We start from the raw sequence: 25,915 nt of genomic DNA, 5'->3' as shown, positions 1-25,915 counted from the left end.
CAATGTGGACTTTTGCTGGAATTCGTGCCTCAGCATAAATAAGGTGGTATTCAATTCTGGAATATTATTGAGAAGCTTCTCTCCCCTGGGATGGCATGGGAGGCTTTTAGGCACCCACGTTACCTTCATGTAGTTACTCAGCAGGAGTTTGATCAGGATGTTTCCTGATTTTGGATGGTTTTAAGAAGTCAAAATTGCTACATGTCCCCAGCCAGTAAGCTGAGTTACTGGTTAATTTTAGGGCTGTGATGAAGAGGGGATCTGTATTTTAACTCTTTTCAGGAAAAGTGCAGGACACTGAAGGTGACCTTGTGCTGTTCTCTTTGCACTGAGGATCAGGGATGAGATGCACTCATCATTTTGGGCTGTTTCATGCCATGGCTGTGGTTTTGCAGTCACTGAGGTTCTCTGCAAACCCTTGTCCTCTTCCAGTAACCACAGATAAAACTGGAAGTTTTATCAGAATTTATAAAAATTTTATCAGAAATTGGTCAAACTCAATTTCACAGGAAATTGTTGCCTGTGGGAGACTTTGCACTAGGGTGAGTCTGTCACCCATCCCACTATGAAGTCACCTTTTTATCTTTTACACTTTTAATGCCAATATTGTATTTTGCTAGCTTACATTAAAGTAACTGAAAATTTCACGTGTATCTTGTTTGTAACTTGTGCCTTGCTTCTGTTAATGCATGTTTCTACTATTAGACTATGTTAGATCATAAAACATACAGCTTTATTTACTGCTAGTCATTCAAAATATTTAAAGATGTTATGATAGCAACCTTGCTTTAAATAAATTCTGACCCTTAGCTTTTTAACTTAAATCTGAATCTTCTAAATATGTTTATATAAAAATCTGTTTGTAACCTGAAATACAGACCTAGGGTGAGATCAATCTGGCCATTTATCATTTTCATAAAATGACTTAGTTTGAAATGCTGTTACTGAAATAGTTTTTTAAATATTTCCCTCAGTTTTTCAGAGGATCAAGGTTCATCTGTCATGAATTGCCTCTCTAAGAAGCCAAATCCTTTCTGGTGGCTGTGCTGGCACATGGTTGCAGGGCTGACAGCCCACTGCACGTGCAGGAGTCCTCAGCAGTTTTTGAGGCCACCAGGCTGCAGCACTGACAAGTGCAGGGACCTGCCTGGGAAAAGTTCTTGTTTTTATAGCAGTGGGAACAGAACCTCAATGCCCATGGGCAGGACCATACATGAAAGCTGCCAGTTGGAGAGGATGGATGGGGGTGATTCTTTTACACAACTTTTTGGGCTTGATATAATGTAGATTCAGTGACACTGGTATGTAAGAAATGTGCTTTTAATATGCAACTTTTAGTTCTGCTAAATGTCATGGAACAAGAATAACATCATCTGTTAAGATATAAGGAACAAGACTGGTACACCAAAAGGTCTTGTTTAAAGGGCACAATACACAGGAAATATTAGACCTCAGCAGGCAAATGAAAACAGGAACTAGTTGTAGCTAACATGCACCTTTACAATGCTCTCCCCTCCAATCCCCAAGTATAAAGCACAGCTACAACATCATCTCTGTATCTTCCTAAGACCCACTCAAAAATACTGGATATTCCAGTCTCCTCAAATATATACAAGGTCCTCTACCAGTTTTCTTCTTCAGGCCAATTAAATGCTCTGGAAACCTTTACCAGATTTGGAGCAGAAGGAGTCATAAATGCTGGAAAGATTATGATTTTGACCTGTAGCTCCCCCTTTCAGTGCCCTTTTTGGAGCTGTTCCATTGGTGTCTAGGCTGTCCCACCAGGCAGCACAAGCAAAGATGGTTTGCAGGAACAAAGCTTCTTAACTGTCCTGTTTTAGAACCATATGCAGTTGTTTTCATGTACACTATAAAAATCTATGTTCTATGAGCTGGCCAGTCATACAGGTACACTCTCAGGGTGTTCAGCATTTGTGACTGGTAAAGTGGGCATAAGCTGTGGCTGAGCAGACTAACAGCTGGGACCTGTGCAAGACAACTTGGAGTACTGGGAAATGTGATGGACATAAAAAAAACCCTTCAGTAGCTGGCCTAGTTTTTAGTGCTTAACTAAAGCATTTGCAATGAATTCTTCTGTGTGAAGGAAAGCATGTTTTGCTGGCAAGTTGGACTTCTGAGTAACTGGCAGGGTGTAACCTCTCTCCAAGGAATACTTCCCACCCAGCTGAAGGAGCTTTTTCCCAAGAGTACTTTATTCTGAGGTTTAAAATCTAGTCACAAAATCTGTGGCTAGAATTGTGGCCAAAGGACAAAGCTTCCATCTTTGTCAGTGTCTCAGCACAAAATGCTTTGGAAGTGTGGGACCCTTTGTGAAACACCACTGTAACAAAATGCACAATTTCCAGTCTAAAGATCAGTAGAAGACTGGACTGGCTTATTTGGTTTGAGTATCAACTTCTAAATGACAGCTGCTATTCAAGATTTTGACTCAGAAAGGCAGTGTCAGCTTGTGAGTTTACTGTTTCCTCATACAGTCTTTATTTATTGCCTTCTAGGTAAGGCCAGCAGTTTGAAGCAAATTCAATGTACTTTCCTTTTCTAATTAATGTATTTACAAAACATTTTTATACAGTCTTTCTCTTAAACATGGTGACAAGCTATGACCTAACCCAGCTGACTGGCACCCAAAATGAATCCTTGTTTAGTTTATCTAACACAGTTTTCAGCTCATTACATGCACTCTGGAGATCTTCTTTCACCAGTACAGTGTCAATTAAGTGGCCATACTGCTCTTCAATGAATGCTGCTGAATTAATAATTTCCTGCTGTTCTTCATCCTGCTGATCAACACAAGATGTTGGTGTGAAGTTTACAGCATGTATTTCTGGTTACTAGCATTTTAAAGTATATTAGCACAATGAGTCATTACTCTGAGAACATGTAACAAAAGCTGCTACCATTAGGAAAAAGTACTGAAGATACTAAAACTGAGATCAAGGAGCAGAATGCTCCTGTTCCAAAAAATGCAGGGGCCTCAGGGAAGGAGGAAAATATGTTACAGGAGTGACATAAAATGGTGATACTTCATTTTATGTAGTTATAGTTGCTGCCTAACCCAAGATAAGGGAACTACACTCCTCAAAAACTGAAAATAAATGCTCATACACTGTCCCAAGTTCAGTATTTTTGAAGGCTTACACAAAAACTTACAAAGTGAACTAAATTCTGCAACATATAAATTTAAGTTCAGGTTACCCAAAATAATGACATTATGCACTCTGTTCAGGTTTACACTTCACCAAGCTGCAGCTGATCTGTTTGATGCTCAAGACATCCACATACTGTGTTTTGTGAGTACACCATAGAACACTGGCTGTGTGGGTGTCACTTTGGGGCTGTAACAAAGAGCTAGCTACCATCACCTTTTGATGGGCTGCTCATCAGAAATGTAAAATGATTGTTGGTTTGTCAGAGTTCAGCAGCAGCTTCCCCTGCTGCAGCCTTGAGGATGTACCCAGATCCATACAGAAGACTGGCACTTGGCTTCATGTTACTTTAAAACCTGAGTGGATAAAGAATCAAAAATTCCATTCTGAAGTTCCAGCTGAAAGGCTACAGGACCTACTTAGTGCCCCACTTTAACTCTTGTTATGGAAGAGGAGCTCTTTCATGTAACAGAAGTGCTAGCCCAAATACTTCTTATGTGTCTAAAAAGAAGAGATTGGAAGTTGGAATACTTACAAGGGGGGATGAGATTTCTTCTGACATGTGAGATTTTAAGGCATGTTTTTTCTTGTCTGAAATGAGAGGCTTCACAAAGATAACATAAGGCTTAAACTCAGGAGTCCTCAAGTGCTTTACTGCCTGTGAATAGATAATTTTTTTGTTATCAGACTTTGTGCTACATGTCCATGATAGACTCAGAGTGGTTTCACTGGTACAGGCTGACACACTGGTGTGAAGTCCTGTCTCCTACACATCTGACCACAGCAATCTTGCTCTTCAAAAAAAGGAAAAAAAGGCTTGTGCCAGTGTCCTGGCTAGCACACTGAATTTCCTGGCTAGCACACAAGAGTGCATGAAGCATGGCCTGAATAGCACTGTGATTCCAAGGACATGGCAAAAAATACTGAGGAAAGTATAAAACACCCTGACTTCATGGGCAAAATGCTTTGCTTTGCCTAAGCAGCCAAACACTGCAAATTTTAAACCTGGAATTAATCTGAGGTAGTACCACAAGCCTTTTCCTAGCCCAGTTAGAAAATCTGGATCAAACTTTCAAGTATGAACTCACAGCATGGGGGTATAAAGAGCAGTGCTTACACTGCTCCTGTCCAGGGGTGATTCATGATGTTACTGTACTGTGTATCTGCACCCAAAAATGGATCCTGTATGCTATGGCCAGTGTTTTTAAAATCAGAACTAGAATGGAAACAACAACTTTGTTCTAAGGATTGTCTCTGGGACCTGAGCAGGCTGGGACAGGGATGCACATTAGTCCTACAGCAAGGGAAAAGTCCCACAGTGAGGACTACTAAAGAGACATCCAGGCTGTGTTGGATTCCAGGCTCCTTTTCTGACCCACAGATGGGGCAACTGAGAGGTATTTTAAAAACTTTTATTACATTTTCAGTCTCATGTGAAGAGTGAGACAACAGAGATGTTATAATTCACACCATCACAATCAGAAGCCAACTATTTCCGAATTACAATACACTGTAAGTGTTTCTTGTTCTATCATCTTTTGCCACCCCATGCTGTAAATGCCTTAAAGCCAATCATCTAAAATTACCCCCTGTGGGTCCTACTACAATGCATCTTTCATAGTTTATTTCTCAGAATAAACCTTTATTCAGAGAATAAAAGTTGATTTATAGTCTCATTTGCAAGCCTTGTCCCAGCTAGACATGTAGGAACTGTAACCACTGCACTGCACTCCCAAGAGTCCCATTGTGCTCAGGCAGCAGTAAATCATATTTGCATTCTTTAAAATAAGATGCAGAACTTACTTCAGGTACCACATCCACCAAACAAACCTTCTTTTTGGCCATCACAGACCGGATTGCCTCCAGACTTGTGCCGTACAAATTTTCTTTGTACTCTCCATGTTCCACAAATCTAAAAAGTCAATACACTTTTAAATACCATCTACAAAAAATATTAAGAATATTTAACTTAGAACATTTGATAGCTATTTCCTGAAGTCAAAGCAGTCAAAGAGGGAAGAGAAAGGCAGAAAAACGGGGGTGGGTAGGGAGAGATTTTATTTTTTCCACTTTTTTTTTCCTTCCTTGCTTAGTAGCAATTCTTCATAAATCATTAACAGTTAATCAGCACTACTGACAAAAAGGGGAAGAAGAATGGATATTTTTCACAGAAAACAGAGCAAATGTGGCAAGGAAATGGACTGCAGTTCTCCCATTTTTTGGGAGCCTATAGATCTGAACTTGGAGGAAATGTGCTCGGGCTCACAATGTCAGGTGTAAACACAGGTCCACTCTAGCACACACTTTCAAGGAGATCTGTGAATAAAACTTTTTACCCATCACATTAAACAGAGAGTGAGCAGGCCTAACTAAGTATCTGTAACTCTCACTAGATTCAATTCTGACCAGTCAGAACACTTATGCAGGTTTAAATTCTGCATCAGGATCCTCCTACTGATGATATTCCTAAATTGCTTCCAGATAAATGTCTGAGTTTGCTCTGACACTTCAGACTCAGTAGAGAGCTCTTTACTTAGAAAATAAATCCTTCTAATACAGCTTGTCCAACTTGTCACCTGATTTTGGTATTCATGTGATGTAAAACTGAACAAGCAATATTTTTAAATAGTCAATTATATCAGTATCTTACAATTAACTCACTTGTTTTGCTGCACATCTGTCTCAAATGATTGCTTAGAAACAAAATTGTATTCTACTCCCTCTCTTTCATGACTTTTCCTTGACCTTGTTGTATCTAGAAGAGAAGGGAAGCAAGACATGGGAGACATATCAGCCTTTGCAAACTTTTTTCTCAGTTCCAGTCACATTTTCACAACTTCAAACAAAAAAGTTACACAGTGGCAAATTCAAATGAAGAAAACAGAAATCAGACCATAAAATTTTGTTTTAAACTCAATCTCGTATATGGTATGACCAAGAATGAAGTTGTTTGCTCCCAGGAGTGCTGTAACTAACAAAAATTTAGGAAGCATCCTTCTTACACCTGATAGATTTAGCAGAGTATATCCTACAGAAAACAGTGTAATTTAATTGTTTGGAATTCTGGACTCTCATTTTCTTGGAAAGCTCAAAAATAAAACCAGGAAATATATTATGCTGCCTTTGGATTTACAGTAAAAATATTGATGGCTGTTTCCCAAGGTATTGTGTATGTAATTATGTGAGTCCTTTACTTTTGGTGCAATTTCTTTGTAATCATTATTATTGTAGGAGAAGCTTTGATGATCATTCTACAAAGCTGTGTCAGACCATAAAAGTGATGTCTCCTATTTTTTTTTTGTGTATGTTTAAATTCAAGTAGGAATTACTCACTTGGGTTCTTTTGCTAATTTACTGAAGTCTGCCTGAAAAGCTTTATTTTTAAAGGTCTTAAATAACATATAAACAGTTCCCTCAATGTTAACTTTTTGGATTCAAAAAGTAGCTTGTTGGGGAATCAAAATAAGAATTGATTTTTTGTGTGTGTGTGATTTTTTGTGTGATAATTCTTTTTTTTTTTTTTAGAAAAGCATCCAGTTAAAGAAATTCAGTGTAACTCAAGCCACAAAGCCATGCAAGAGTCACTGATTTCTCTACTCTGACTTGCTTGTTTGAACAGCATAGATATACTAATCAACAACTTAAAATCTTGCCCAAATTTAGACCTGATTTATTGCTGTCTGTGGTTTTTTTTTAACTGCAGCTGTAATGCTGTTCCCATGAAAATTCACCCTCTTTTAAACACACAATATTTTGGCTGACTTTTAAGATACTAGTTTATCACAGCAGCTCTTTTTGCTAGTCACATTCCATTTTTTTTCTTTCTGTATTCAGTTTTTCTTTTAACAGACACTGAGAAAATGCAATATGCCCACTCAAGAAAACACAATTAAAAAACCCCACTGAGCTGACAGAATTCCAAAATGCAGATGTGCCAAGTTATAAAATGATTTATTCACCTACTAAGGGCAAACATAGCATATTATAATGGGGAAAAAAAGGTGAAGTATTTCAGAAATACACGTATAATCAATAGTCAGAGCACAAATTATCATTAGTGCAGATGGCACAACATTCATTAGACAGCATTTATGGAATGAAGATCCACCAAACACAAATCAGTAAATTTTACTCACGTGGAACTGCAACACCATACTCCTGGGGGTTCTCCGACACCACTTTTTGCTTGAGCTCACTTAACTTGGCCCCCAAACAGCCTAATAAAATAAAATAAAACTGCCTGATAGGTTTCTGTGTGAAATGAAATATTGTAGAAAATAAATATATCAGTTTCATACAAAGAATATGATTCAGGAGTGTGCTTGAAGAAACCTCTTCATGAGAGAACTCATGACCTGCTCTGCCATATTCTGCTTTGAAGATCATCAGGAACAAATTTAATTGTTTGAACAACTGCTGGACAGTCACTTGGCAGACATTAAATCAAGAAATCTGTGATCTTAGCAGTCAGTTCTATGAGACACCCTTGAATTTTAGGGCCTCCTGAGAAACTGGCTCAGTACAAGGTTGATAAGCTGAAATGAAATTGCATGCAAAATCTTGTTAGATAATTCTAACATCTGCCCCTTCATCAATAGTTCTGACAGCCTATGTAAAGTATAAATCAAGGGAAAGTGAGTAGAAAAATGAGAAATAGTCCTGCATCATTACTTTTAGAAGGATTTGGTGAGTTTGATTCCTTGCTTAGTTTTTCTCCTTGTTTTTTAATGTAAAGAGCGAGTTCTGACAGAAAACAGAAAAACATTTAAAAAAACCACCAGAACCACAAAAACGCCTAAACCAAACATCTAAAGAAAGCCTCTGGAAGTGCAGGATAAGGGAAGAGGGAGAAATGTGAAAAATTTTGAACCAACTTGGTACCTTACCAATCAAAACCACCAGCCTCTGCTGTTCACCAGGCTGTTGCTGATATTTTGTGACTTCTTCATACGTGAGGAACTCTGCTCCATCTGCCTGCTCTGCTTGCTTGCCCTCATTGCCATTGTTTTCCTTCTCTTTACGACTTAACCTAAAGCTCCTGCGTAAACCAGCTGTGAAGAAAACAGAGGATACATGTTTCCACCTACCCAGATTTTCAAGCTGGTCCAGCTTGAAGTTATTCTCTAAAATTTGAGTTATTCCCATAAATTTTGTTTGTAATCAAATCAGTGCATATATGCTCAGATTATAGGAGAAATCTAACAAAAGCTGCTAGCATTAGGAAAAGGTGTTGAACATATTAAAACCGAGATCAAGGAGTAGAATGTTGCTGGCAGAGGTTCCAAAAAGTGCAAGAGGCTCCAGGGAAGGGGGAAAATATGCAGATGGGATAGAAAACCTAATATCCCATTGAGTATGGGATAGAAAACTTCATATATGGGATAGAAAACCTAATATCCCATTGAGTATGGGATAGAAAACTTCATATATGGGATAGAAAACCTCACATCCCATTGAATATGGGACAGAAACTCTCACATATGGGAAAGAAAACCTCACATCTCATTGAGTATGGGATAGAAAACCTCACATCCCATTGGGTATGGGATAGAAAACCTCACATCCCATTGAGTATGGGACAGAAACCCTCACATATGGGATAGAAAACCTCACATTCCATTGCATATGGGATAGAAAACCTAACACCCAACCTATAATAAAATCCCCTAATATAACTTTAGTTGCCAAGTATTGGTTATGCAAAAGCCAGATGATGCCTCTTCACAGAGATAATCTAGTTTATGAATGTATGGGAAATTAATTCAATAGTCCAGTTTTAATTTTTTAATGTGGAGGTGGGTTTTTTTGGGGGGGTTATTTGGTGGGGGTGTTTTGTTTTAATTTTGGTTCTGAGTTTCTTTGGGGTGGGTGTGCTAGGGAAGAAGTAAAGGGTTTGGGTTACTCACCTATATAGTGTCCATTGAAATATCCTTCACAGTCACAGTCTTCTGTAAATTAAAAAGCAAGGAAGAGGGGGTAGGGCACAGGGGAAAGGAGAGTGAGAGGGAGGAAGGAAATATCTTAGACAATGTGTGTGATACAAGTTGGGCTCATTGGCATGGAAAGAAATTTTATACCCTGCATTGTTTGCACATATTTTTAAAATATAATCATTGCTAATATTGAAAAAAATACTTGCCTTGACTAGTGGTTTATATTTGAAAAAATCCTCAACTTTGATATTGAACTAGAGAATTTTGTATCTTGGTATTTACAGTTCCCAGAGCTTATGCTTTTCAGCATTCATGACATTTGATCAGTGCTGCTGGTAGAAGTATGAGACTCAGGCTTAAGTAAAAAAGAAGACTCCACAAACACAGAGCTCTTTTTTAAATTAATAACTATACGGGAGTATGATTATGTAAGTGAAATCTCAGAAGAGGAAATTTTCTATCATTTGGGCTAGAAAAAAGGGCATCAGAAATGACAAAGATGAACTCTAACCTCCTTAATTTTGATCAAGTTAAATTATCATTGCTTATTAATTCTTTATTAAAAAAAATAAAGATTTGATGCTTTGTTCATATGCATCTATGTAAAATACCATGTTAAAAACCCCTAACCTGTCCTTCCTCAAATTACAACCACTCCAAGGCCCCTAAAGTGTGCATAATAAAACCATGATACTTAGCTGCAAAAAAATACTCTGCAATCCTAAGACAAATACTGAGTTCTCATACTTCCTGGAAGAGGGATGCCTAGTTAACATTAAGGCACCTGTACCCTTGCAATATTTACAGAACATTTTGGGATGGTGGTGTATGGGAAAAACCCAACCATAAGTGAAAATCTATAGCACCTAAACCTTTAACCAAAGAGACCGCTTTGGTTTTTAATGAATAGTTGTAATCAAGCAATGCCAATGTGTACTCCCAGAACATTCTGCCTAAATTAAGAAGAAATGTAAATAGCAATAAGATGAATTCATAGCTAAGATCAGAGCTGCTTTGTTTTTTTATTTGTTCAAGGCAGGCTCTTTCAGAGTGTGCTTTGACAGCTGGCCATGACTGCTATACCCTAATTACAGAATATGATTAGTACTTTCATCAAAATTGATGGAATACTTAATACTTGGAATATGAATACCAACAAGCAATTGTAATGTGAAAAAAAAAATCACAGCATATGGAATTCAACAGGAAATACCTGATATTTGGAAAGGCAGCTGGTACATGACATATAAACTGCATAAATCCAACAGAGTTGCTCATAATGAAAATAACACAGAAAACAATGAAGACAAATGACTTAGGATTGACATGGGTGCCCTAAAATGCTAAACCCCAATATTTCTTTATTTTTTAAACATACCAGATACAAAGACTGCATTTAACTTGCAAGTCTTTGAACCTCATTCAGAAACCTACAGAACATGTAAATACATCTGAGAAGACAAATATTTTCTCCTGAATCAGAAGCAAACTTGGAAGTTACCATTACTTAAATCATCAGTCTGAATTAGTTTAAATAGTAATTCACAAAGAAAATATCCTAGGAACAGTATGTCTACTGCTCCCTTTGGAATTGTAACAAGTATTTCAGAAAATACATGGGTTGTTTATATTCAGACAAAGTGAGCTAGGAGAGCACCTACCTTTGTCAGAAGACTGATCATCTATAAGTTAGCATGAAAGGCAGAGTTGGGATGATATTAAAAGATGGACAAATAATTGAGCAAAATTAGAGAAAATTAAAAGGAAGGTTCTTCTGGTTTAATTTGCTTAACAGGCTTTTCTATCTTAAAAAAATACTGCAATACAATACCCTTATCAATTGATTAAGGAATTTTGGGCTGAAATGTATTTATTATAACCCATTATCAGCTTAATTTTCTTGAAAAAATCCAAGATAAAACTTAAGCAGCACTCCTCATTACATGCCTCCAAATTTGAGTGCAATAGAAATTGATTTGGGAAAGCTTCATTTAAATCAGTAATGCTATTTTATAACTTAACTGAGCATCTTCCCTCCTTGTAGCACGAGAATACCTGTATCTCATCATGCACCAAAGGCAGAAATTAATTTCTATTACTCAACAGGGACCATTTCCAGAACCCTTGTCCACACGAGGGTGGCAGCCCTAGCACAATCCTGGCTGCACACAGTCACAGGTTTCCCCCAACATCAACAGTGCTAAAATACCCAGGAGGAACAGAAACATATTTTGGGATAATTGTAACAGCTTCTGCTTTCCAGCACTTTCCAGGAATTTCCTCACAAGTAGAGGTTTTGTGAATAATTCAGTGTCAGAGACTGCAGAGCTGTAAACAACAATCACTCTGAAGTCTACTTAAGATTAAGCCTGAAATACAGATTATATTTCCAGCTCCAGTGACTTTTATCCTCCTTAAAGGAGTAGTTTCATGCACTCATATAAGAATTTTGAGAAGTATGCATTAGGTGACTTTTGCAGCTTTCAAGTTTCAAACCATAGAAAAAGTGTCAACACTAGCAAATTTGAAGGCATCTAAATATGTAAAGCCTCATGTTCTTGAGAGCAGGAAGAGAGGTACAGCTAAGATTTTTGAAAACAGGCACTAGCAACTTGGATAAAGCTCAAACCCAAATCCTCCCCCATGGCAGCTTGTGTCCATGCATATCAACCAATGGCAGATGTTATTTAAAATATCAATCAGTGGCAAAATACACTCAAATACATAATTACTGAAATAACAGAAAAATGCTGAGAACTTCGGATCAATTAAAATATCACTGAAAGAACAGAACAGACTTACATAATGGTTTCTTCAGAGTTCTGGTATTCTGCAGAGTGCCTGTTGTTCTCCTGTAATTCAGTCGTCTGAATAGAAAAAAATTACATTTTAGATATGTAAACTCAGAATTATGAGAACTTATAGCATGTTATACACATAGCGTGGAAAAGAAAGAATACTACTTTTTCTAAAAAAATTTAAAATGTCTCTGATTAAACTATTTAAAAGGCTTTGTTTAAAACTATGAAAGTCTCAGATTGTTACTGGCAAGAGAATGAAAAGAAAATTCTAAATCATTTTATGCTTTCATATATCAGAGCATAGAGATCAACAGTTTATCAATTTGTTTTTTTTTTTCCTATTTCCCTTCTGCCCACATGATCTTTTTTTACAACATTAAGAAAACTAGATAATCTTTGTCCAAAGCAGTCATTGAGCTGTGCATAAGTAGAAATTATCCACCTTTTTCCAGATCAGTTTGAAGTTTTCTATTATTTACTAGCAAACAAACCAAATTACCCAGCTTGTGTGAAAAGGTAAGAACAAAGTATCAAGTAAAATTTTCCTAAGTGCTAAAATCACAAACCAGATCACAATTCCTATTTGCTCAACACCTCCTGCCAAAACCCCAACACCAAAAACACCCCAACAATCCTGCACAAAAATCCAGCCCTCAATAAATCCCTCACTGCTGGCAATTGAAAACACAGTTTCTTCCCAAGTGTTTTCTTCCAATATTCATAACAAATGATGCTGACAGACAAAAGATGGTGCTCAGGCATTTATACAGTCACTTGGGGGAAACAGACACTGAAGCATTTTCTATGTTCTTTTTACTTGTTTATAACATAAAAAAAAAAATTAAAATACTGCAGTGCAGCAGCATTTTATGACACATAGACATGCCCAGGAAGAAAGAAACAGCTTTAGAGGCAGAATCTGCCTCATGTCTCAAAGGAGTTTCCATGTAATGGAGCCAAGACCTCAATTAGAAACCTTGTGGAAATCATGCAGGCCAGCAACAGTATCAGACCCGTTCAACTGTTAGATACCTCCCTCTGTAACACCTACAATCCAATTTATATGAATTGCAGCAAGAATCAAAGTCAGACCAGTGCCTTAAATCAGATTCCTTCTCAAATACAGGACTTCTGTGCTGCAAAGCCAAGAACTGAGGGATATTTTGCTATGAAGGCACACGCATCTTGCTGTGAAAACAGAGAAACTTCAAGCTCTAGAAGGTATCCCAGTCCAAGCTAAATACTCCCTTAGGAGCCAGAAGAAAGATCAGATATTATGTGCAGAAATTCAAAATAAAAACAATAAATCTGTGGAAGTATAAGGCTGTGAAATAGTCACATAACCATAAGCCAAGATTGTTAGAGACCGATATTCCACATTTCATTTCATACATGTTTGTTTAGCAATTGCACCTGTCCTCGTGCTACAAAGCATTAAGACAATGGCAAAATATTCAAATCAAGCTAGGAAGTCTATTATATAACTGGAGAAGATGGAGCTTTATAGCACTTTCCCCTTAGCAGCTGCATTTACCCAGGCATGACTGTGCCCTTCATTTTCTGTGAAAAAAACCCAGCATAAAATCAATATATCAATATAGAGACACTGTATACACATGAAAGAAAAAGAAATCCTGAAATCTTTGCTGACAAACCTTTCTTGGAACTGTTTTGAGGGGATCAAGCCTGCTCTGAGGTTGGTATCCCCAACACGCTTGGCTTGCCACCACGTGGGATCATCCTGGCTCACAACTTCCAGCACATGGCGGCATTTGAACGGCAGCCCGGCCTCCTGGCAAGGAATGGCTCTGTCTTCTTTGGGGTTATAGCAGAAAAGTGCCCTCATAAACACCTTCAAAAGAAAGTTACCATGTCACTTCTTCTTGTCCTCTCCGGAATTTCAAATATCTACTTTTAAAAGGCTTTCCCCAATGCTAACACTGCTAATGATATATACACTTTATCCCTCCTGTAAGCACTCAAAAAACAGACACCTAGCAGCTTATGCAGGAAAAGAAATTAACTTTCCAGCACATACCTAGTAATAATCAGAATTGTGGAACATGAGACTCAAAAGACCAAAGTCCCAATAAACATGATCACAATCTACATTAAGTACAAAATGCAATACAGGAATGGTTGAAAAAAAATAAGGGGAGGGAGAAAACAATAAAAATGGATTTTTGGCAAAGTTGCCCAGTTGTAAAGACTATCCTTAAAATGTTCCTTTATTGCATCAAACTTTGGATTTGTACCTTAGCACACTTTAACACAACAGCAGAGCCACTTCAGGAAGTGATTTGTGGGCCTCCAGGAAAAGTTTAGCAACCAAAAGCAGGGAAGCAGAGAGACTGACAGAGGAATCTTATTGCTGACCAGTCAAGCAATTCCTTATTGCTGATCAGGTAGGGCAGATGAAATGGGCTGATGGGGTCACATGGTGAATTCTGCTTCTGAATTCACAGTTCTGCTTGTAGAGAGGTCCATTTTCCCTCACGTGAGTGGCAAAATGCCCAGAGATAATGGACAGATTGCAGCTGCCATGGTGAGAGGAGAGCACAACACTAAATTTAATTACATGTAGCAAAAAAAAGAGGCAGGATTTCAGAAATGCTGTAAAAGAACATGTGCCAAGATGGAGAGGAGAAGAATCATGCAAGTAATTCTATTGAATAGAAGGGTACTGCACAAGAAAGCACTCTGCTATCTTTGTTCCTCAATTATGTGTCTGTGGCAGTTCCCACTGGAGCAGCAGGAATGCTGCATTCACAGGGCTGTGAAGATGTGCTTCAGCATTTCAGCTGCATACCTTGCTGTCTTTTAGACGATCTTCCTCTTTGATGGCTGGAATTATCTTCAATGTTATTGACCCTTGAGACTGAGCCTGAGAAAAAAGAAATGGTTTTCTACTTAGAAAGCAGGACAAGGATACAATGCAGACTATTCAAACTCCAGTTAAGGAGCTAGCAGCTGTCTCCTCAGAACTCTACCAGGCCAAGCTAATCCACTATTTAACTGCATTGCAGAGAATATCAGGATGTTCCATGACTCCACAACAGTGTCTTGCCCAAGGAGGTATCCACAGTAACTACTTGGCTAAAACATATTAAGACCTGCATTAAAATTCCTTTGTTTGCTTTTCACAATTGCATTAATTTCTGGGCTACAGTTCAAAGGATGTTACATACTTCTGTGGCTTTTAATACAACACTGACTTAAATTTTTGCAGACTAATAATTTTAGAGTGCTGCTTTCAAAAATACCGCTGTTTTCTCCATATAGTGGCTAACTTATTAGAGTGAAATGTAAGCATTTACAAAATAAACACCTACTTTCACTCTAGAAATCTTTGCTAGGAAATTACAATTATTAGTTATAGTAAACTAAAAAGCATTTCTAGGTCCTTCAGAAATCTAGAATGGGTTTATCTTATCTGTTTTAGATGCCTTATTTTGCATGAGATGAACTGTGTTGTAGAGAAGCCTGCAATTCTGCACAGATTAAAAAGCAAACACAGACAAACATTTGTAGCTTTTCTTCAAAAAATAAGCCATGAAAAATAAAGTGTTACACTTCAGGCATTAACTCACATGGGACATATGTAATTAGAAATTACACAGGACAGATAAAGAGCATCCCAAGATCCAAATAAATAAAACTCTACACACTATTTAAGTGGTTTTGACACCTCCCACCCGCAAAGTTAAAAACAGTCATTGGCATTATTTGGGATAATTTGATCTAAATTGAAATTAGGTGATGGAGTTGACACCAGCCTCTTTACTGTATCCCTAACTCCACACCAAGACAAGGGGGAACCACACCACAACGGGGAAATCAGAGATAAAGAAGCATAAGAGCTATAACACTTTCTACCAATATTTGTGGATTTTCGTGTTAGAGAAGCTTGAAGCAAGAAATTGCTCATGTCACCAGGAATCTGGGAAAGAACAGACTGACAGCTCTACTCTGAACATGTGGACAAGACTCTCTTCAGCTTCCTAACACATTATGAAGCATCTTCTAGGCATGTATTTATAATTTGCAGTTTGCTTGCCATATACAAAGCATTAAAAGGAAGTTCTTGACAGAGCAACATGTTAACTTTGTATTTGTATCTTACTTGGTACCAATCCAGATCGCAGAAGTTTCTGAAGTCAAAAGGAGAAGACTAATCCACTGGGAGAAGAAAAACTCTTAATGCAAAGACAAGCAGGGATTGCATCTTTTAGCTCTATATTTTAAACTCATGGTTAAATTTCATCATCTACTGTAATTACTAGATCACCAAACAGAAAAGATCTTGAAATTAAAATCAGTGCAGACCAAAATCTGACTTATTTCTTCTGGTCGTTTGTGAAGCACAGTAATACCATTGACTTCTCTTAGTTCATCTCCAACATGGACAAGACCTGAAAAGATGGTAAGTAAATTAAAATAGGTCTACAGACTGGAAAGCACTACTCACTCCTCTGATGTCCAGCCTAAGTCATTAGAGTGTACTTCCTCTCCTCCCTCATCCAGACTGATGGATTTAGTACTAAAGCCAAGTGCCTTTGTTGGAAATGTGCCTCAGAGTCTCCTGCCTTTTTCCAAATGGAACTTTTTTTTCCATGCAGCACAGACTCAAAGGAGAGCAGCATGCAGACAGGCAACTTGTGGCAAGGTACTCTGGAAAATCACTATTTGGATCAGTATTAAGTATGAAAAACTGGAATAGTTTCATGAGTGTGCCCAAATCTTACGAAGTCAGGAGACTTGCTGCTGACTATAATGGCAGGAATGACATGTCTGTCAACTGACACATCAATACTTCACACTCACAGAAAGAATGCTAGACTAGCTTTTTCTAACAAGCCATGAAGAGACTCTACAAGATTTAGATTTGTTTATCCAGTTCAATAAGAAATCTTGTATTTGTCATATATATAGCTACTGTTAACTGACATATAAGAATTTTTCAGTAAAACAAACAGAAAACAACACATGATACACTGAATAAACCAAGCTACTACAAACATTCTCTGTGTTTTTCTAAAGCTCAAACAGACTTCTTCCATCTCTGTTTTCATTTTTTCCTAATGGCCATTTTAATAAAAAGCATATGTAATTAGATTAACAGATTACTGATGAAATACAGAAGTGCTAAAAGCATGCTTAGGAAACTTCAGAGGTTTCCAAATGCAACTTCAGAAATGTACTACTGCAATCATACCACTGCGATCAGCTGCACCACCTCTCATGATCCTTGCCACAATCACAGCTCCTGTGTGCTCATCTCTTCTGATGGTAGCTCCCTGAAATAAAACATACCCCCCACCCCAAAAAATGTAAGAAATTTGCCCTGAATTTAATAAGCAGTGAAATAACGTGTATGCTATTATGTCTTTTAAGCCGGACTTAATTTATTCTATGGATGTCCTCTTTCTATTTCATGATTTCCACCATTACTCAGGTTTTGCCCATGCCAAGTGATTATGGGAAGATGAAACCACCTTCCTTTCCGCTGACTTTGATAAGTGCTTACACTCCCTGCATTATTGCGGTTATCAAAATCACTCAAATGTGCAAAACAGATTATTGTAACAAATTATTTTTCCTCTTCTTCTGAATCTTTGTACAATACAGTCAGCACTTTTACATGTAAAAACAACAAAAGCCAAGTAATTGGGTTTTTTTTTCCTCCTCCTACCTCTGCTGGCAATACGAAGCTTTAATCAGAAATTCAGTCACTGCTCCCTTCTACTACTATGATACACAAAAAGCAGATTTCTTTCCCAATACAACTGTTTTTCCTTAGGGAATCAATTCTTCCATTTCCATTTGTATAAAATTAGGACCTTGACCATATAATGCTTATAGACAGGTATTAAACATACTCTCATTGACTTGCATGCAAGTGAATACATTAAGTCAATGAATGTTAGCTACACTGTCAAAAGAATGAATACATATAATCAGCATAATTGCTCCAAAATATATAGTTTCTTCACTGTGCTTCCTGTGCTAACTGGCACTATAAACTATGCCCATGAAGCATCTAAATGCAAAATTGTGAAGGTGCATTTATCATTTACCAAATTATTTTTAATGTTATTTTACAAGCTTCAGAACACTCCAAGTTTCTGAAGGCTATTTGATGACATCTTCAAGTATCTCCTCCATACTCCCAATAACATTCTTGCACTATAAAGTTTTATGACTAGAGATGGGTGATCTAATATGTACCAAGGGTTCTTTATTTTTCACTAGCCGAACAATTTTCACTGATTCCTCATCAAAATCATCATCAAAATTATCAGGTAGAGGTGGAAGAGCTGGATCAAAGTTCTTCTGTGCTACAGTGTCATGTACTACAAGCATTGCCTGCATAAAGGAAATAAAAAATAGTAATGTAATGGAGTAAGACTACAATTCCCATTCTCATGTTTCCAGTATTACAGCATAATTAAACCTCTCCCTTTCTCCCCATACCACAAATCCTCCAAAAAAGATTTAGCAATTACCTTACCCATTAAGTAAACTATATACTGGTATACGTCAATATTTAAAATAAATCCAGGCAAAACAAAAAACAAAATGGACAATGAAAAGCAAGAAGGCATCCTTTTCTTCTCCTATTCTTTCCTGGTCCCTCAGAAAACAGTCAGGAAGGGAGAAGTGGAAGACAGCATGGTATACTATGCTGGAAAACTGTCTCTTTTCAATTTCCTTCACCTCCTAAAGTCTGTGCAGGAAATCCCAGTGGAATAGAAGTTTGGAGGAGGTTTTTCCTTTCTCCTAGGTAGGCTTCTATTTAACTATTTGTTATAAAATGTTGTATTGCAATTCTGCAAAGGCATTTTGTTAAGAGCCTCATTGTGGTTTTTACCCTGAGATGTGGAGTTGACAACAGCTGAAGCAGCTCTTTTTCTTCATTATTCACTGGTGCTGTCTGTAACTCTTCTATTACCTTTAAAATAAAAAATTAGAACCTCAAAATTAAATGAGTCCACTGAACCAGATCATGTATTTACATTTCTGTTGAGTGTTTGCTAACATCTATCATCCATCAAAGCAGTGTGCACAGATCAAAACTGATCCCAGTCCATAGCGCATGAAACTGAAAGAAACCAAAGCTTCTTTAGCTGTTTTTTATTAGATAGTACAGAAGACAGCATTAGAAATCAGAATCATAATCTCTAAACATACATTTTAAGAATTATGCCATCAATAGAATTTCAGGAGTGAGTTCTGAAATTTTAAATTCTATATGGAATACATAAATGATACATAAATGAAACAATGCTCTTGTATTATTTGGTAAAAGACTTTAAACCTTTCTGCAATCATCTAGTATTACTTGTGTAGAACATAAAACAGAACTTCCCTTGCTCCTCTGCAAAACTGGACACCAAAATAGGCCCTGGATTCTCAGGCATTTTAAATGAAAGATGAGAGAATAATGGAGGCACTTCTGCACTGGGCTGAGTGGGTGGGAGGAGAGAGAATGCAGGGGAGGGAGGAGAAAGGGAAAATGGGTTGAGGCAAGAGATTTCCTTACCCTGTTAAGGGTTCTAAGCAGAGAAGTCATATAGTTCTATAAAAAACTTCTCTGCTATTCTGAAAATGGAAATTTTGTATGACTTGACAGGTAGCAATGCTGAAACTTTTGTGGAAGTGGTACACTGTGTGTGGGAACAGGGAGACGGGGTGTGCAGCATGTTAAGGGGGGCACTGGGGTCTCCTGACTTTGAAAGGGAGATATTCCAGCTCCCAAACCTTCCCTGCCCCTTCCTATGCTATGGAAGAAAACAGGTGCATGTAAAAAGCCAACAAATGCAGAATAAATGTCACTTCACGTGTACAAGGCATTGTGTCACACACAAATCTAGCTCACAACTCTGCTCTGTGAACAGACTGGGGCATGAACTGATTGAGAGCAGCCCTTAGGAGAGTGACCTGAGGATCCTGGCAAATGAACCACCAGATACATAATGGCAATGTATCCCAGTGTGCATGGAGAGAAGCAGCCAGCAGGTCAGGGAGGTGATCCTGTCCCTCCTCCTGTTCTCATGAGACCCCCTCACCCAGTGCAGTGTCAGCTCTAGAGTCCCCAGTGCACAGACCTGTTCTAGTGCACCCACAGGAGAATCACCAAAATGCTCAGAGGGCTGGAACACCTCTCCTATGAGGAAAGGATGAGACAGTTGGGATTGTTCAGCTTGGAGAAGAGAGGGCTTGGGGGAGACTTTACTGCTGGCACTTAGTGTGGAAGAGGTTTTACAGTGACTTCTGTGAGCCAGTGAGAAGTTTGATAAGAGGATCCATGTTTACCCCTGAAAGAATTTCCTACCAAGGTCGTTGACATAAAAACCAAGAAAGAAGAAAGGATAAATAAGAGAATCCTTCAACTGCCTATTCCAATCAGCACTTTGTTTTTCCTGACCACTGAGTAAAGTGCAAACTCATGAGTTTTTAAAGAATGTATAAAAAGCATGCATGCTCTAATACAAACAGTTTGAAGCCTTCTGAAAATGGAGTGTGTTGCTTTGTGTTGTCTCTGTCTCAACTATGACAATTCAGCACATAAAGGAGGCTTACAAGAGAGAGAAAAGCTCTTTACCAGGGTCTGTACTGACAGGACATGGGGCAGCAATTTTAAATTGAAAGAGAAAAGGTTTAGATTGGCTATAAGGAAGAATTTGTGATGAAGGTGGTGAGATGCTAGAAACAAGGCTGCCAAAAGAGGCTCAGGATGCCCCAGCACTGGAAATGTTCAAAATCAGGATAAACAGGGCTGTGAGCAATCTGATCTAGGGAAAGGTGGTGGTTAGATGAGATCACCTTTCAAGGTCCCTCCAACCCAAAACCAACAGCACTGCTCCTGGGTTGTAATGGTTTTAAGGCTGAATAGAAGAGTGAATGCTCAGCTGGGACAGCCTATTCAATACAGGGCTGAATGCTTTTTGCAGCCTCTCCCTTCGGAAGGCCATTCATAATATCCTTTCCTTCTACCTGAATGTGTCCATCTGCACTAGACATTTAATGACTTGGTATTTTTGAGCTCTCATTTCCTTGATTAATCATGGCCAACAGATTGCAAAGACAGCTGGGGAAGACAAGAAATATGTTCACATACAGTAAAATTACAAAGCTTTGATTTGTTAGAAAAGCAAGCGTAAATAATAGGAAAATTATGAGACAAGAATTTTTACTCACATCTTCAACTAATCCTGCTGCACTATGTAAAACAGGAGTTGGACTCTGTCTTTCATAATGACGGAGCTTTTCATGAATCTGAAAAAAGATTATTCAGGGATATTTCAACAGAGAGACACAAAACTTTCTAAATATACCTACACTGGAATATTTTTCTATTTAAGGAGCATAATTTATCTGAGATCTGCCAGAAAAATAATCTCTCATAGGGTTATTTTTATTTGGTTCAGGACTCTTAGTTTTCTTTTTGCTCATGGTAGTTTCAGACAGAAAATCTGTAAAGACTTTAGGAGCATAAGGGAAAAAATGAAGGCATTTCACACTACTTGTTAGCTATGGGGCACTGTTCTTTATTTTAGCAAGAAGAGCAGAAGAATTTATTTCTGAACAAAATATGCTAATTGTCAAACATTATTAGTGTTTGTTCTTAAGCACACATATGCTTTGGTCAGTACAGAATTCTTAAAAAAAAGGTTTGGCAAAGTAAATGGTTGATAAATCAAGGGAACAGAGAAAAAGTAAACTGTAAGGAGAATGTACATAAATAAATACAAACTTTTACCTTCATCAGGTAGCTGAGACTTCTTTCACTGAAGACATCCCTAAGGAATCCCATTTCCTCTTTATGATTTGAATCAGGTCTTAGCTGAGATGTCAAAAGGGCCAAAGTTTCATGCAACCCTAAATTTAGATTCAGGACAGAACAAAAACATTCTACACAGCATTTCTCACAGGACCTTCTACTGCAGTCTTAACAGTCACTACATTTATTTGGGTATCACATTGATGATCATCACATTTGCAGAGACTTGTGATTATCTCGTGTTTATCCACAGCTCATTTTGCAACACTCCCCTCATAAGTGTCAAGCACACCATCATATTAAGGCAAAATCTAACAAAGCAATATATATTTCTTAAGAAATTATCTTTCACATTTAACACTTCATGTTTATTACTCCTTGTTTCCAGAACCCTTTGTTTCCCCTCTTACAAATTTGAAATTTTAGTACCACAGCAGACTCTCAAACTGATTGAATGACCTTTTTTTGCACAGGTAGCAGCTCTACCTCCCCAGCAGCTTTGCTTACAAGTGTTATCCTGCCCCTTCCACTCTGAGGCACCTATAAAAAGCCAGGCCTGACCAGAGGAAGAAAGGATAAAGTGTAGATTTCCATTGTGGTGGAATCAAAGCTTGTGGCTAGTTTTCTAAAAAAATATTTAAATATCCCAATTTTGCAACACACAGAGCCAGACAAAGGCCAGATTTTTCCCGGTGAACCATGTCTGGGAACACAGGACCATAACAAAACAGGAAATATAAAAAGGTGGAGGGGGTTCAAATCTATTCCTGTGGCTATTCTCTCCACGAACCTTAGAGTGGATTTTGATCCAGGAGACTCAAACTCACTCCTGCTTTAATCCTAAGCATCATTTATTATCTGTGACTTCTCCTGGGCAGCATACTGGAGAAGCTAGTAAAGTAGCCTTGAACAAAGACACTTATTTTAAGTTAAAAGGAAGGATATTTACAATGTTTATCAACCCCTGTTCAGAAAATATTAAGAAATGACACAGCAAGCAGCAGAGTTATATGGGCTGATCTTTAGTAAGCACATGTAGAAGGCACTGTTACACTGAGGGGTCCAATTCTGCCTATCAGAATATATTCAGGTCTATCAGAATATATTCAGATCTATCAGAATATATTCAAGTCTATCAGAGTATATTCAGGTCTATCAGAGTATATTTGGGTGCTCTAGGGTTAGTAGGAAACTGATCCTGACAAACTTTATTAATTTTCACCTTTTACATTCCACCTTCCTTCTTGTAGGTAATTGCTCAGAAACTTCAGTTGAATTATCTTAATTCTATTACATTTTACTCCTATTTAAATTATTTTTATGTGTGAAACAGGTATGACAAGATTTCAGTCACTGCTCTGTTGAAAGCATGCAGCTGAATTACCTGAGTCTTCTGAAAGCACTGGCATGGCTTTGTTCTTACTCTTAGAGACAAATGTTCAACTTCAACCAAGAAGATTTTTCTTCTTTCTGGACTGTGGTTCAGAAGCACTCCTGAAATGAGCAAACATAATACCTAAGCTCAAATATGCAAGAAAAATGTCAGGCATGTAAAAATAGCATTTTTTTTAGTTTTCAGTATAACCTGGATCGAGCAGAGTTCTGCAGTTATTCTGCTGTGCAAGTAACAATGTAAAATACTAGGTTATGTAATGAAATGTAAGTAAAATGAAAAAATACTAGGTTATATAATAACCATATTGTATCTTGGATAAAGCTGAGGCTGAAGAGAGTAGCTCTCAAGATAGGTCTAAATAACCATCTGAAAAAACAGAAGGGAAGGGATGTTTGAAAGCACTGGAAAACATCACGTGCAGAAACAGAGCATGCAGGAAGATGTCACACCACCAGATGTTCTGGGGCTTCCTAAAAGCTCATCTCAAAGAAATGTCCACATCCCTGGGATTCTGAGGAAACGAGGGTACACTTACATGCAGCTCCTTAAAGCTGGCAGGACTGGCACTCTACCAACCCTGGTCACAGGTACTAAGAATGTTATAAAAAATAAAGCTACTTCCACTGCCCAGAAATTGGTTTGGATATTTCTCTTGCAGATGACTCTTGTTACCGAGAGCAAATTACTCCAGAGAAATATTTTTATTTTTATTTTAAAGAAAATCAAAACTGAATCCATGTATGTAATTGCCAGTCCAAGAATAAACATGTTTCAGGGCACTTACAATCTTTTACATGCTTATAAAATTCATTGGAGTAGTTTATAAAAATAAACCTCCGTAACAGCACAACATACTCCAGCTCTTTGCTGAGTACAAAAAAGGATGCTCCTTGTGTTTCTATTTGTAGATAAGTCTCTCAGAGTTTTATTGTATGAAACAAGTTTGACGGTCTTCCAATTCAAATTTTCTTGATTAGCTGCCTGAAAATACCATAGTACTGCATGACAAATTAGCATTTACTTATTTAGAATTTTCTTGATTCTTGAGTTTCTCTACAACATAGTGATATACTAAGCTCAACAGTCAGCTGTGTTTTACACCCTGTATTTTCTACCACTACAATTAATTAATCCATCTGGGCATAGGTGGACTTCTCTAAGTAAAGGAACTGAGTGTTGAAATTTCACTCTAATCCATGGATTGTGCTCCAGTGCATTATATATACTATACCTTTATTTAAACACTCTTATGACCTATTGCTTAGAAGAAATAAACATTTCACTCAACACGCTTCATGCCAAAGGAATTTATAGGCAATTCATTCGACTGCTTTGGTTCCTTGACTATGGCATTTCATTTGACATATATTTAAATCATCTCAAATTATTAGAAAGAACTTTAATTGCATGCTTCATCTTTGCAACAATGTGTGGTTCCTACAGTCAAACCTATTTTGCACCAAACCCCACGAAAAGCCAAGATATTTTCTAGATTCTTAATGAAAAATAGCCCACACAGGAACGTGGAAGACACACATTTCAGCATCGTAAAAACCTGACAGCAAACTCAGGAGTATCAGAATTAGTCTAGGCACAGCAATCAAAATGGAGACTTCCCCTAGAGGCATCTTCCATGCTCTGTAAAGATCTCGTTACACAGAACTGCCTGGAATGAACACTCCAAAGAATGAAAAGCATTCCATACCCAGGGCTGGCTTCAGAGCTATGACAATCAGCCTCAGCATGTGGTATTTTGCAAGATGGGTCTCAAAACCACAAATCACTGCAGCATCAATAGGCACAAATACATTTTTCCTCTTTAAAAATATCTACCTAAAAGTTAATTCATTTTTCACACAAAATGTGAAAAATGCTAAGAGCTAAATAAAGGGCTAATAAAGAGCTAAATAAACCCAACTGATGCTTGCCATAGGGTCAAAACAGAAGATAAAACAGAAGCATAACATGATCTGGCATATCCCTATTAACTTGTAGAATAAACCTATTGTGGTTCACAGCCTAACACTACATAAAGCTTCTGTAATCCAGATTGTACCATTCAAAGCAATAGCTACTTTCAGAAAGCATCTGCAGTTTAACATTTTACACGGCCCTAGCGAATAGGTCAGAAAATCCATCAGTATCCTGACCGGGCCATAGGTGATAGCTGACGGCCACACAGATTTCTCCTCCTGTCAAACCTGAGCGATGCTCTTTCGCGGGGTAGCGTAGGTACTGTAGCAGGGAAAAACTCTACTCTGGTGCTGCCCGAGCACAGACAGAACCGCGCATCCCTGCTGGGCACCGCGGGCCGGACTCTGCCCCAGAGCCCCACGTCAGGGGCGGCCCCGGGCTCAGCCGGGCAACCCTCGGCCGGCCCGGGGCCCGCCCGACACCCCACGGGCAAGGGCTGTCCCGCCCCAGGGAGAGCTTCGTGTGAGCTCCACCGAGCCGCTGATTCTGCCGGAGGCGACACCCGAGGGCCCAGACCGCCTCACGGCCGCGTCCGGAGGAGGCTGCGCTCCGCACGGAGCGGACAGCGGCGGCCCTGCCCGAGCTGCTCGCCGAGCCGCGAGGCCGCCCTCAGCAGCGAGCACACTCCCGCACCACCGGGCATCCCTGGCCCGGACCGAGCCCCCGGGCACGGCCGGCACCCCCGCCGGCTCCCTCCCGCCGGGCCGCGCCTCCAGCGCAGCACCGGAGCCCGGCCCGCAAAATGGCGCCGCCCCCGCCGCGCCCGGCGCTGCCCCGGCCGCCGTTACCTGCGGGCGCGGCCCGGGCCGGGCTCCCGCCGCTGGACGCTGCCCCGGCCGGCCGCCGAGCCGCCCGCAGCC

General features: G+C 38.7%; 1 protein-coding gene across 4 annotated transcripts; it reads right to left on the bottom strand.

Annotated features, from left to right (window-relative positions):
- Window positions 1-1,304: 1,304 nt before the first annotated feature.
- Window positions 1,305-25,915, bottom strand: MPP3 (MAGUK p55 scaffold protein 3). 4 transcript variants are annotated; one of them, XM_077788272.1, is made up of 19 exons: window positions 25,844-25,915; window positions 23,070-23,179; window positions 21,665-21,783; window positions 21,103-21,180; window positions 18,773-18,853; window positions 18,130-18,267; window positions 17,117-17,198; window positions 16,228-16,313; window positions 14,711-14,785; window positions 13,557-13,753; window positions 11,903-11,967; window positions 10,762-10,782; window positions 9,074-9,115; window positions 8,054-8,218; window positions 7,304-7,384; window positions 5,829-5,922; window positions 4,971-5,079; window positions 3,703-3,825; window positions 1,305-2,801 (listed from the first exon to the last, which is right to left on the bottom strand). In XM_077788272.1, the coding sequence occupies exons 2-19, from the start codon at window positions 23,092-23,094 to the stop codon at window positions 2,619-2,621; spliced, it is 1,764 nt and encodes a 587-aa protein (XP_077644398.1). In that variant the 5' UTR covers window positions 23,095-23,179; window positions 25,844-25,915; the 3' UTR covers window positions 1,305-2,618. The 4 variants fall into 4 exon arrangements, with proteins under 4 accessions (XP_077644398.1, XP_077644399.1, XP_077644400.1 ...); XM_077788273.1 differs by having other exon boundaries at window positions 1,305-2,798; XM_077788274.1 differs by having other exon boundaries at window positions 9,074-9,112.

This window comes from Lonchura striata, chromosome 25, assembly GCF_046129695.1.
Source record: "Lonchura striata isolate bLonStr1 chromosome 25, bLonStr1.mat, whole genome shotgun sequence".
NCBI classification, from domain to species: domain Eukaryota; kingdom Metazoa; phylum Chordata; class Aves; order Passeriformes; family Estrildidae; genus Lonchura; species Lonchura striata.
This window is presented reverse-complemented; position numbering and strand designations above follow the sequence as displayed.